General features: G+C 52.2%; 1 protein-coding gene across 3 annotated transcripts in view; it reads right to left on the reverse strand.

Moving 5' to 3' along the window:
* SRRM3 (serine/arginine repetitive matrix 3) overlaps positions 1-14,075 on the reverse strand; it is a 60,350-nt gene that overhangs the window by 31,727 nt on the left and 14,548 nt on the right. For all 3 annotated transcript variants that reach the window (XM_036309002.1, XM_036309000.1, XM_036309001.1), the window contains exons 2-3: positions 7,831-8,095; positions 3,511-3,612 (exon numbers count right to left, since the gene is read on the reverse strand). In XM_036309002.1, coding sequence (XP_036164895.1) covers positions 3,511-3,612; positions 7,831-8,095 — 367 coding nt within the window. The remainder of the gene's footprint in view (positions 1-3,510; positions 3,613-7,830; positions 8,096-14,075) is intronic.

The raw sequence follows: 14,075 nt of genomic DNA on the forward strand, positions 1-14,075 counted from the left end.
TTCCCTGTGATCATGGGGATCGTGGATGTTATGGATTGAATGTTGTGCCCCCTCCAAATTCATATGTTGAAACTGTAATCCCAATGTGATGGTATTAGGAGGCAGGGCCTTTGGGAGGTAATTGGGTCATGAGGGTGAGGGCTTATGAATGGGACTAGTGCCCCTATAAGAAGAGACAAGAGAGCTAGCTTTCTTTTTTGATACGTGAGGATATAAGAAGGTCGCAGTCTACAACCCAGAACACATTTCTCACCTGAACCTGACCATGATCTCAGACTTCCAGCCTTCAGAACTGTGAGAAACAAGTTTTTGTTGTTATACAACAAAGCCACCCAATCTCTGGTATTTTTGTATAGTAGCCTGAGCTGATTAAGATAGTGGTGCTGGCCATCTAGCAGTGATACATGTCTGCTGTGTGCTAGTGACTATTCTTCACATTTACATTCATTGTCTCATTTAATTCCCTCAACAGTCCTATGAGGCAGGTACTAATATCTCCATTTTATAAGTAAAGAGGTGGAAGCCCAGAGAAGTTAGGGACCTGTTCAAGTTGCACAGCTGGGGTGTGGTGGAGCAGGAATCCATAGCCCAGGCGGTTAACATTGAACTTAAAGGTTTGGACAGGTGGAGTGTCTGACACCAGAGCCTGCACTCTCCCTCCACTACCCCACACTCTGAGCTAAGAACTGAAGGCCTACAATAAGACATATACAGGACCAGTCTCATCTCTGTGCCTCCGGCCTTGGGTTCAGCACCACAAACAGCTCCTCCCAGCCCTTGAGTTATCTAGGGCGCACCATCAGCAATCCTCAGTTGGCTATAGTCACTTTTTGGAGTGACATTTTCACACCATACTGGCTGCCTGAACTAAAAGAAGCCTTCTGGTCGAACCCCTTTCCTGTGTAAAGGAGGAAACTGAGGCTTCAGGGAAGATGGGCGAGCTGCCTTGTTCTAGGCACCAGGGATATAGCAGTAAACAAAACTGATAAAGATCCTACCTTCATGGAGTTCATGTGCCAGTGGGGTCCCAGGATCCTGCCAAGTCTGCCTTGTCTTCTGCCTCCAGACCAGGAGCTCTCCCTGACTGTCAAGTCTTCCAAGGACCCTTTCCTGACTGACAACCCTAGCCTGTCCCCCTCAGTTTTCCAACTGAACATGCACAGGGCTGAAAGGTTCAAGTGGCCACGTTGTCAGGAGCTGCCAGTAATTCCTGGTTTCAGGTTTCAGGTTTGTGTTCCCACCCAGAGAGCAGGAGGCACGTCTTCCCCCTCCTCTCCTCCCTCCTCGTTGCACTAGCTCAGAGTTAGGCATGCAGCACAGATCCTCAAGGACATTTCTTTTGATGGTGGAGACATTGCAACACTCCCATGGCATATTTCTCAGTGCGTCCCAGTTCTTAATGCATCATTCACTTGTTCGTTCACTTAAGGAAAGATAAGATCAAGACTCCTGGAAAAGACCTGGGAATCATCCACTAACAGGAGAGCATTCAGCTGTAGAAGGGATAAGATTCCCCCAGGAGAAGAGGGAAGGCAGAAGGAAGGAAGAGACCTGAGGGCGTGACAGAACCTTGGGGGGAGGGGCACCAACCTCTAGGAAGTGGGCAGGAATAAGGGAGACAGCAGAAGCCATCAGAGGGCCAGGAGGAATTCCCAGAGAACTGCATACTGGAAGCCAGGGGGGAAAGTAGGTTTTCAGAAGGGGAAGCATTATGGTGGAAACACAACTGCCAGGGAGGTCAGGCCCACAGCATGGTAGAGGCCATAGCCTGAGCAAGTCACCACATCTTCATGGCTTAAGGAAGTGGAGGCAGTGCATGCCACACACTCCAGAAAAATTTGATTGAGCCCTAGCTGGTTTGGCTCAGTGGATAGAGCGTCGGCCTACGGACCGAAGGGTCCCTGGTTCAATTCTGGGGAAGGGAACATGCCTGGGTTGTGGGCTCAATCCCCAGTAGGGAGTGTGCAGGAGGCAACCAACCAATAATTATCTCTTATCATTGATGTTCCTATTTCTCTCTCCCTCTCCCTTCCTCTCTGAAATCAATAAAAATATATTTTAAAAATTTTTGATTGAGAAAGGAGAGAAAAATGTGGGCTGGTAGCTGGAGGAGAAAGCAGAATTGAGGAAGGACAATAACTAGATTAAGAAGAAAGAGCCCAGGGGAGGGGAAAAGGGCAGGCCTGAGCTGGAAGGGCCCAGGGAAGGTGCCAGGTAGAGTCCAGAGAAGGCCTCACACCCTCACACTGGATCGGAGGGGAAAGGGCAGATGAATTCCAGAGGAGTCCTGGGTGATTTGAGGGGGCACCAGTCCGAAAGCCAGGCCCTATTGGGTTTGGAGGTGGTGCAGGCAGCAGCAGGAGGATCTGGTTTACCAGGAGGTTTGAGAGAGGAAGAGAAGGGCTGGCCTTGCTTTGTAGGGAACTGGCTGGCATGAGGGGGAAGGCACAGGAGCTGTGGAGGGCTGCTGGGAGTTCCGGGGGGCTGGAGAGAAGAAGTTAGTGGCGGCATCTCCTATTCCCACTAGAGAGGAAGAGGGAGAGGCCAACTGGGCCTGGCCCCCCACGTCACCCGTGAACCCCCCAGAAGCCTGAGGCTGCTCTGACTCTGCTTTCACTCCTACCCAGGCCAGAGAGGGGAGGTTTAAGTGAGGTAAGAAGCAGGGAATGCCACAACGGGGCAGGGACACTGAGGCTTTGCAAGGGGAAGATCGATCAGAGTGAATTCAGTGACACCCAGTGCACACTGCCTGCCAGGCATCTGGCTATCCAGACATGCCTGGACACTCTGGGACAGGCCGTCCCGTCCTCCTATGGCAGACTGCTCCATTCTGTACAGTTTGAGTAGTTCCCAGTTCTTCTCTAAATGAGACAAAGTTGCCCTCTCTATAACTTCCCTGTTTATCCAAAGCCCTCCTGGGGGCCTATAACCCACCAGTCCTGTGATAGGTGTCTCCTGCCCTATGACAGGTGCAGAGATGTCACACACACACACACACACACACACACACACACACACACACACACACCAGCTCATGCCCTCTTTCTCTGACAAGACTTTGGCCACGCTAACAATGGCATTTGGTGTGTTGAGTCTTGCTTTCGAGAGTACATGTTTACTCTGGAGGCCACTGTATGGGTGGTAAGAGTTGGGGCACAGGGATTACCTTGGGGTCCCACTGTCAACCTATGACAGTGCTTGGGGTCAGAACATTTATCAGGTTTCCTGATTTGCAGCCTATAATTCCCTGACCTGAGATCTGGGCTGCCTCTCCCACTCTTGGGCCATAGATAGAACCCAGGGAGCAGGGGCAGGTCCCAGTGATGCCCTGGTGCCCTGCCTTGTGCCTGGGCCAGGCTGGAGCTTCCAGTGGACAGAGTTCATGTCTCTCTTCTCTTCCTTGCAGACCCCCAACTCTCAGAAGGAGCATTTGGAAAGGCCCCTCTGGCACCCAGCTGCTGTCTGAGCCTGCACCCTCCCTTCCCCTGACCCCACACAGGTGGCACTCACATGTGGCCTCCAGGCCGGTCCTCCCTCGTGAGCATTCCCTCCTTCTCCATCAGCATCTGCCGGAAAGTCCTGACCTTCTGCCGGGTTTCCTCCTCAGAGTACCTGCAGGGGTGCAGGGAGGGTGATGACTGCTCTCTTCCTGCCTGTGTCCTCCCCTGCCCCTCCCCAAGCCCTGTCAAAAGAGCACTTTCCAGCTTGGGCTGATCTGTCCAAGCAAGGCTTTCAACGCTGAGGAAGCTCAAGGCCTGCCCGCTTTGTACCAAAGCAGCCAACAACCAACTAAACAAACAACCAGCCAGGCAAACAAATAAATGAAAGGAAGATTTGTTCCCAGAGGTGGGGAGACCAGCTAGGTGAGGCTATGCTCCTCCCCTGGCCCTCACCCACCCCCAGGGCAGGCCCCCTCCCACATCCCAACTACATTCACTCTGGACACATTTCAGGGAGAAGTGAGAATCCATGGCTTTTTCTGCTTCCCGAGCCTCAGGGACATCTGATCCTCACAATAACCTTGGGAGGTTCTCCCAGCATCCCCATCTCTGCAGGATCAAGGCTGCCAAGTGGCTTGCTGGGGATCCCAGTGCTAGATCCATTGTCTCTCTCTGTGTGGGTGGTGGGGTGGGGTGGATGAAATCTGTGCCTTGAATGGAAGTTCTCACTTTTCTTCTCCCTTCTCCCTTCCTCCCTCCCTGAACCAGATCTCAGGCTAGGGATCAAAGGCCAGAATTCTCTACTCCTTATCCTCACTCCTACACCCTGGAGTCAGTCTTCACCCTCTCTCACTGCTCCTCTGTGACAGCTGCTGCCCGTTATTGGGCAAACAGGTCTCAAGTGTGAGTGTGACCATCATCTCCTATTCTCCTCTCTCCTCGTATCTCTTGAGGTCAAGCCTCTCAGCCGAGGCTATGTGGGACAGTGATTAATGGGTGAGGCAGGAGAGCCAGGCAGTCCTATTTTTGAGTCCTGGCACCCCCCCCCCCCAAGTTGCCTAGCTTTGTGACCTTGGACAAGTTCATACACCTCTCTTAGCCTTAGCCCTTACATCTGTGACATGAGATAGTAACCTGCCTTTCACGGTTATCATAAGGATTAAGAGAGATGATGCATATACAGTCCTTTGCCCATCACATGGTAGGTGCTCAATAAATCATAGTGATTGGGATTTTTGTTCCAGAGTGATGGGAACAGAGGGTCTAGCTATCCCAGGCTCTCCGTCATTTTCTACTCCAGGCCCCTGCCAGATCAGCAAGGTCCCAGGTCAGGAGCCACCTGGACCTCTTCACTCTGCATTTCCAGGAGGCAAAGGCTGACATGGAAGGGAGGCTGGTACCCAAACCATTCACTCTTTGTGGAAGTGGCAGCATCTGCCAACTTCAGGCCACACAGGAGGCCTGGCTAGCATTGGCCAAACCCTCAGACTAAAAGTCAATGATGTCTGTGTCCCTCGTCCCCACTCCATGGTACGGGAAGGACATGCCAAATTTGTTCCTGCTTTGGGGACTTCCTGGGTTGCCCTCTGGGGCTGGGGTGGGATGAGGAAACACTGTATTTTAAAAGATTTCCCTAGAGTGGAAAATGTCCTTGCCCAGACCTAGGGCTCCTAGATAATCCCTTTCTTTGTCATTAATTTGATTTCCACTGTAGCTCTGAGGGGGTGGATGGCCTCACTATGCCCATGTTATAAAAGAGGAAACAGAACAAGGGAGAGGGGAGGGCTCAAAGCTCCACGCCCAACTAGGCCACCTTGCCACCACCACCATTGCCATTGTGTCCTCACAGGAGGGGACCTCGGTAGGGTGGGTGGGAGATGTTTGTGGTGGGGGTGAGAACATCACATTGCACAGGCTGTGGGCTCTGTCCCCACCCCCATGGTGATTGCAGGCTGCACACAGAGGCTACCCTGGAAGGTGTTTCCAAATGCAGCATCAATCACCAGTGAATTAGCCGACCATCCATCAATATTAAGGAAGGGATTGCTTTTTAATGAGGCCAAAGAATGCGTGTTCCTGTGACTAGTGGGAATATTTGTCAAATGCCTGAGAACCTGGTAAATAAACGCGAATGAACCAATGTTTCTAGAAATGGATATTAATGACTAGCTTTGATAACAGGGCAAGGGTCCCTAGTGTTTGTGGAGCACTTGCTGGGGACTGACTTGGGGCAGAGGAGCCCTGTCATGCCTTAGTCCACAGGACCCTCAGAACAATTCTGGAAGGCAAGTAATTGGGGCTTGCCCAAGGTCACAGGCTTGGGCTAAAAGCCTGGATTGTTGGGTTTCAGAGTGGCTGTGGCCTTCACCCACCAGGCTGCAACTAAGAGATGGGAAGGGAGGGGGATGGTGACTGGAGAGCTACCTTTGTTGGAGACTCCAGTCTAAGGACCACCTGCAGTAAAGATTGGGTGGGAGGAAGGGGCCCTGACTGAGCATCTGGAGACCTAGTGGGTGCTTCCCAGAGAGGTACAGGTCCTTAATGCCTAGGGACTGACAGCAATGACATGGCCAAATGTCATCCCCTTCCATCAAAGGCTGCCTTCCCCTGGTAAAACTTCTCCCAAGTGCATCGAGGGGCTGGGCTCTCAGAGGAGGACGAGGTTCAGCCAGGGGAAAGAGGGGTGGGGAGGGAGAGGAGCTTCCTGAGGAATGTGCCTTAGGGTTCCCTGAAAGAAGTCATCCCTTCTGTTCCCTACCCACAGCCATGCTCCCTTCACTCCTTCCCCTCAGCAGGGTTTGCAGGTTTAAGGTCCTGGGGCTCTCTCTGCAGAAGGAAACGCCATCCTATTCCCTACTCAACCTTCCCCCGGGGACCTCCTTTCTTCTGCCCGCATCCACAGCTCATGGAACCTGTTTTCAGCTGCCAGCAGAGGCCTCCTTTTGGTCTGTTTTCAGTAGCCTTCCATCCATCACTCTCTGAAGAGACCCTACCTCTCCCATCCCTCAACCTGGTCCCCAGCTGGAGGTGAACACCAAGTCCCCGTGCCCACGTTTTTTCCTTATAAACCCTGCAGGAGGCCCTGGACCCGGGCCTGCCTTTCTGATGGCCTTCCTGATGGCCTTCCACTGGAGGCTCTCTCTGTTTGAGCCTCAGTGTCTTCCTGGGCTCCACGGGGACAGTGTGCCGTGTCTTGGCTGCCTCTTGAGGAGTCCAAGAGGACTGGATGGACAGACAGAAGTATGGTTTGGAAGGACTGCGGTATACAGGCTGTCTGTCCCCATGTGGCTCCAGGCCCAATCCCACCCACTGGCATTTCTGATTTCTCAGCTCACCGATAGTGCATATCTGATGGACAGGCCCTGCTCCCAACTTTGTCTCTCTCCACAGCCAGCTCACTCCTTTCGAAGCACTCAGGACAGACGCAGAAGGGAGCTTTGGGACTAGTAGCTTTCCTTGGAGCTGCACAAACGGGCAGGCTTTGCTCCTAGGTTTGTTTGTGGGTTTTTTTGCTTTTTTTTGTCTTCAGCCTCATGTGGAGGGCTGCCTTCACCAGACTTGCCAGGGAGGTCCCTCACAACTCCTCCTTCTCAGCTGGACAAACTCCTACTCATCCTTCAAGGCCCATTCGAATGTCTTCTCCTCTCAAAACCTCTCCTCTGAGCTCCTGAAGAACCTGGCCCTCTCATGTCCTGTCCTGTCCTGTCCTGTCCTGTCCCATGATTCTAATCTGTTTGTGATGGAGTTGGTTGTTAACATGCTTGTTTCCCTTTTGAGATGGGGAGAGACTTTGAGGAAATAATTCCGATCCAACTCTGGGTCCCAGCATGGCTCAGCACAGTGCCCAGCACACTTATGTGCCCCATGACTGGTTCTCACCTAGAGAGGATGAAACCAAGCTTCCAGGTGTGGCTGCCGGCAGCATTCCTTTGCTGAAGCCACAGGAAGCCCTCGCACAGAATAAGGGTCAATTGTGCTTTCTTGTCTGGCTGCAGCATGTGCTTGGCAGCGTCTAGGCGCTCAAGCCACCGATTTTATAGAAGGGGAAACTGAGGCATGTTTACATGCCTCTCTCCCCCACTGGACTGGACTGGATGTTTTTCAAAGGCATGAGTTGTGTCTCCTTGGCTTCTGTGAATCTGAGCTGGACATAGAGTGGGTGTTCAAGACAGCTTATTGGTTGAATGAACAAGTAAATGAATAAAAAGTTCTGTTGGGTTTGCAATGGTTCCACTCCTGTTTCAGACTCCCTTCCCTTGGTCCCTTGCCTGACTGGGCTCCAGGGTCCCCACACTTGCCTAGCTCCGCCCTCCACCCCGCCCCGCGCCCACCCGCTGGCCCTGCCCCGCAGCCCGCAGGCTCCCGGCCTTGGGCCCAGCGGCACGCTCACCCCTGCTCCTCCATCATCTCCTGCAGCTCCATGCACTTGAGCTCCACGCGCCGCTTGCGCTCGTGGTCCAGGATCTCGCGGTGCGCGCGCTTTACCAGCCCTGGCTCGGCGGCGCGCATCTCCTCCTCGGTCCGCGGCCAGTTCCCGGAGGAGGCGCCCGGCTGCGGGAAGCCGTTCGCAGCATCGGGCGGGGACGGCATGCTGGCCGCCCCGTTGTTCACGGTGGAGGACATAGCGGCTGGCCCCGGAGCTGCTGGCCGCGGCCCTATGGGAGACACAGACACGAGGCGAGATGGTCACTTCTCGGCCACCTGCTAAGCTCCTCTCCGCGCGGGTTAATCCTGAAGATTTAAAGGCCCACTCATGGCTCTAATCCGCTTCCCCTCAGACTGCGGAGGGGGGTGGACAGCAAGTCTGCACCTTTGGGTCACACCTCAGAGCAGGAGGGGGGTTCGGACACTGTAAGATGGGTGAACGCAGGCGGGACTATAGATCGTTTCTAAGGGGCGTTGGCTTGGAATAGAATCATTTCCAGGGACCTATAACCACCAGGGCAATCCTCTCTGCCTTGGACCAATGCCTGGGCCTGTCCGCCTAGCCTTTTTGCCTGCCCACCTGCTTGCATCTCCCCAGGCAATCAAATTAGTGCCTGGGAAAATTTGTTAGTTTTATTCTTGTTTTTCCTTCAGGGTCAGTTTAAATCTCCTTCTCCCCAAAACACTCATTGTCCTGGCTCTGGCTGGTGGGAATCACAGACCACATGTGCTCCCACCTCCCAGGGCAGCCCTGCAGAGATGGGAAGACAGAGCCTTCTCCAGGCTTAGGGGCACTCCCACCGCAGATGCAGTTTTCAGTCCCCACTTAGATTGGGCTAACTGCTCCAAAACCAGCAGGCCAGCTGGGGGCCTGATCCAGATTATAACCCTCCTTTGTTCTGGAAACACTGCTTCTGCGGAAGTGACCAAAGTGGCACTGACATTAGCTTTCCAGGCAGCCACATCCTCCTACAGGCTCGGGGTGACATGGGAGCCAGCCCGTCTTGGGAGGTAAGAAGTCCTGGCTCCACACTAGGCCCAAGGTAGAGCATATGCATGCATTTGCGTGGGCACACACAAGTATGCGCGCGCACACACACACATACACACCAAGGACCTATCTTAACAGAGGGAGGCACCTTCTGAGCTATTTCCATTTCCTTTCTCCAAGGCTCTGCTAGTTGCTAAGCAACAGGGAGGCCTCCTTCTCAGGGAGTGGGATGCCAGGGAGGGGAAGAGTGGAGGGAGGTGGGAAGAGAAGAAGAGACTGGGCATATCTGGACATCCTGGATGGACCTTCCCTGAAACACAACCGCTAACACACACTCCCCTTCCTGGCCTCAGTGTGATGGGGATGGGGGACATTCAGAGACGCAGAGATTGGAAGGCAGAGAAGCGAGAGGGGGACTGTGAGAGGCATGGAAGCTCTAAAGGGGACAGAGTGAAAGTGGTTATGAGAACATAAACTCCTTTATATGTCTATCTTCTAAAGTCCCAAGTCCCTGGGTTCCCGGCCAGGCTCCTCCACTCCTTGCTGAGTGACCCTGAGAACATCACTACCCCTCTCTGAACCTCTGATCCCCTCCTGTGTCTGGGAGCATCATCCAGACTCTTCAGGAGAGGAGGGCTCTTGGGCGTTTACAGACCGAAAATGTTCTTTTAACCTCTCTCCACCCCAAACCCTGTAGGCATCCTGCCTGTCCCTATCCCACCTCGGCTCCCCACTCCACCAAGGCTTCTCCTGGGGTATCCATAAGCATCACCTACTCTCCAGCCCCCATGCAGAGCTCTGGGAACTCTGCTCCCCGCGCCCCTGCCTTGGCCACTGTGCTTAGTTCATGGGTGACACCTCCAAATGTTGCTCACCTGAACCAGGGGCATGTATAGAGCTTGGAGACCACCACTGTCCTGGCCCACTGCAGCTCACCTATCATCAAGTTTGGCCCCTCATCCTCTCTTTTCAACACTGCTCACATTTATCCACTTCCTTCCCTCCCATTACCATCTCAATCCAAGCCCCTTACTCTGGTCCACTTTGGCCTGAGTGTCCTGGCCCGCCCCCCCCCCCCCCCCCGCCCTCTCCATCCATCCTGCATCAGCAACCTGGGAGATCAGTCCAGGAGCAAATCAGGTGTCATGCTCTGATTAACAGTCTCTAGTGACCTCCAGTCACTTTGGCTGAAATTTGTGACACAACCTGCCTTTTGATCTAGCCTCCAAGCCCCTTCCAACAGATTCCCCATCTTTCTTGTCTCTCCCTTTCCCTGGGACACTTCCCCTGACTCCTACATGTTCTTAAAGTTACTGCTCGTAGGCATCACCACCTTCTGGAAGCCTTCCCTCAGCCCTCTGGAAGGTGCTGCCCTCCCAGAGCTCTTGCCACTCACTGTTGTCACTATGATTTCACGGGCCTGGCTCTCCCAGGCTGGGGACAGTTTAGTTTTCTGCTCCTAGTGCCAGCAAAGTGCCTGAGCAAGTGGAACTCAATGCATATGGATAGAACAAATGGAAAACAACTATAACGGGAGGCAGGATGGAGGAATACCTGGCACTGCCCTCAGTACAGCCTGCAAGGCCCCTTCATGTTTTGCCCTGTGCTATCGTGCCGCTTCATTCCTTGATGCACCTCATCCTGCAACCAACATCCAACCCCTCGGTCTTGGTCATGTGTTCCCAGACAAGCATTCTCACTCCTTTGTGCCTTTGCCCATGTGGTTACCCTGTGCTGGAATGCCTGCTCCCCTCTGCTCCATCTGGCACTTCTCTCAACCTTCAGGGCCCAGCCCAAATGTCACCTCCCCTGGGAAGCCTTCCCCACTTCTGAGGAAGGATGAGTCATTCCCTCCTTGACTCCCACTGCTTTTGTCCTTACCTCTTTAGATACGGAGGTTCAACTTGTTTTCATCTTACCCCTGTTCTAGCCTGTGAGCCCTTTGAGGGGAGGGGACCGTCCCTTCATTACACTCCTCAGAGCCTCCCCAGAGCCTGGCAATGCCGGAGGCACATTGAAGGTGTGGGTAGAAAGCCAGGCTCTTAGCCATGTGGCTCTGCAGGCTTACCTTCTGATGCGAGTAAGGCTCCCCAGCCTAGAGCTTGGCCCAGCTCCTTGCGGGCAGGGGAAGAGGAGCTGATGGGGGCAGTTCTGAACAGCAGAGTCAGATCTCCAGACCCTGAGGAATTCTATTCCCAGCACTAGGAAAATGTCTGGGTGAGATTGCTGGGCTTCTGGGAGCAATCTTTCAGGGTGCGAAGGTACAGGGGGCAGGTGCAGTCTGCATTTTCACTAGGACAGATGGTGGATTCTACCAACTTCTGGTGAGTTGGAGGGTGCCAGGCTGACATCTGAGGTCGGTTATTAAAAGGATCACCCTTTAACCCCTAGAGAAGAGGCAGGGGTCATTGCTCACTATGTTAGGGTTGCTGGGCCAGCAAACCAGGGAGCTACTGCAGGCGCATGGTCTTTCTGTGAGGCACTGACGTTATCTTTTATGAAATCCTTGTGAGATGTCACAAGGCAAAGAGACATTGTGCTGGTGGGAACTAATAGTCTGTACGGTTGTAATTGGTGGATAGATTGACCTGTGTTTAAGAGAGATACTTAATAGGTCAAGGTCACATTAGATGGAGGTATTTAATGGGGGACCATAGGGCTCTGTCCTCACCATTGATCCAATATGTTCACCATTGACTGGAGGGAACTTTGACAATCTGATAATCAGATTCACCAAGGATACAATCTGGGAAGGCTCATGAATTCAGAGTCAGAATCTAAAAGGACGCAACAGACTGGAGCAATGGAAGGAATCTAAGAAGGTGAAACAGGATAGTGAAAAATGCCACATTCTGCAGCTAGGTTCCAAACTAACTTTCTAAAATTGGAATGGGTAGAAATGCAGTGGTTCTCAACCTTCTGGCCCTTTAAAACAGTTCCTCGTGTTGTGACCCCCAACCATAAAATTATTTTCCTTGCTACTTCATAACTGTAATTTTGCTACTGTTATGAATCCTAATGTGAATATCTGATATGCACGATGGTCTTAGAACAACCCGACTGCCAAAGGGGTCGCGACCACAGGTTGAGAACCGCTGATTTAGAGGCAGCATATTTAGGAAGGATTTAGAGGTTTTCAATGGTCAGAGATACAATCATGATGTGGCTGCCAAAAGTGTATGTTACCTTATGGTATAGCAACAAAAATATGATGTGTAGAATAAGGAAATGATAAGAATATACAGATGATCAGAATCCCTATCTTTAAATATTTAAAGGATTGTAGAGGATATAGGCCAAACCTAGCTGAATCCGCTGGAAGCTTATAAGTAGGTAGGGTTGCCAAATTTGGCAAATAAAAATATAGAATGTGCAGTTAAATTAAATTTGAATTTCATGAATTTCATATTTGGGACATACTTATACTAAAAAAAATATTATTCACTGTTCATCTGAAATTCAAATTTAACCTGGTGTCTTGCATTTTATATGTTCATGTTACCTGGGACTCACCCCAGAGCTAATGAATAAAAATCTCTGGAGGTTAAATTGTTAATGTTCCCCAGGTGGTTTTGATATAGATCATGGACTAGCAATTGGGAGGCCTGTCAGAGCGGCAGTTCTCACATTTTATCAGGCCTCAGAGTCACCTGGAGGGCTTGTTGAACCAGCGGGCTGGGCCCCACCCTGAGTTTCTGACTCAGTAGATCTGGGGTAGTGTCAGAGAATTCGAATTTCTAACAATTTCTCAAATGCTGTCCTTTGACCACACTGAGAGGAACAAGGTCCTAGCCAATCTCTCCCACTATCATTCTGTCCCCTTCAGAGACTCACCCACTGTTGGCCTTTGTCCCAGAAGACAAAGCCAAATTCCTTCAGGGAAGTCATCTAGAGTGGACTTCAGCTAAGTCCATAAAAGATCCCCCCCCACCCCCAACAATCAAATCTTAATTAAAAACAAAACAAAACTAAGCAGTTCAGTTCATCCCAGGATGAGTGAGTTCCCCATTACAGAGACTGTTCAAGCAGGATGAATATAGATACTATATTCATCCAAACACTCACCCAACATCTACTCTGGGCCCCACCCTATGAAAGGCTGAGGATTTGGAGATGAACAAGAGTCCACCCTGGCTATCTGGGAGCTCGCAGTCTGGCTTGGGAAACCAACAGTTATCAGATGTAGTGTCTGCAGCCTTGCCTGGTTGGTCAGGGCAGGATTCCAAGGGGGTGGGAGGGGCTGGAGGCAGGGACACCAGAGCAGGTGAGGCCTGAATAGAATTCAAGAAATAGACAGACTTGGCAGGATGTGACTGGATGTGGATGAGCTGATTTGAGTGACCAGGTAGACTGTACAGCCATTTACTGTGATGGGGAACGTGGAGGGCAGATTAAAAGTGTGTTGAGGGTGAGGGGCTTGTGGGGGTCAAGCAGGCAGATATGACATCTAGAGCCATAACCCTAACCCTGACCCTAACTTGCCAACGTCCCTGGGGACAGTGACACAGTCTCTTTGGAGGCAGAGCAGCAAATGAGAAGTCTTTTCTCTACTGCTAATTGGCTGTTGGACCTGAAGAAGTCTCTTCCCCTCTCTGGACTCTTGTTTCCCCACTGGCCAATGCGGGGAGCGAGGCTGGACTCAGAGACCCCACAGGTCCTTTCCTAGTCTGGAAATCTAGGTAACTATAAATGTGTACTGCCAAGCCTTCAGCCCCCCTCCTTCCTGCTTCTATAGCCACTGCTGCTGCCCCCCAGAGCTCCGCCCTGAGGCTGTCTCCAGCACTGGGTCAGGTCCCAAGGGCAAGCCCATGGGCTGGGCCAGCCAAACCCATGTACAGATTAAGTCCTGCAGATCTGAGTGGTTAAAGAGCCAGGCCTCTAATTTACAAGCCTCATGGCTGAGTCCCTGGGCATTCCTTCTACTCCCAGACTCAAGCCTGGTCCCTTGAGTAGGCCTGTTGGAGACAGGATGGAACAGTTTGGCTGCTGGTACCTGCAAGTCCAGCCCTGCTGGTAGAGATTAATTGAAGGTGAAACAGTCCATCTGTACTGCAGTGTCCAGTCTGCTGACAGGCACGGAGCCTCCCAGCTAATGAGATCATCACTCATCCTGGGCTCAGAAGGGTGAGATGCTCGCTCAGATCGGTAGTGACCTGGCTGGGTCTGGGGAGAGGGAGCAGTGGACGACATATGTGTCTGAGGGGGAGACTGGGCCTTGC

Source organism: Myotis myotis, unplaced genomic scaffold (assembly GCF_014108235.1).
Source record: "Myotis myotis isolate mMyoMyo1 unplaced genomic scaffold, mMyoMyo1.p scaffold_m19_p_5, whole genome shotgun sequence".
NCBI lineage: Eukaryota > Metazoa > Chordata > Mammalia > Chiroptera > Vespertilionidae > Myotis > Myotis myotis.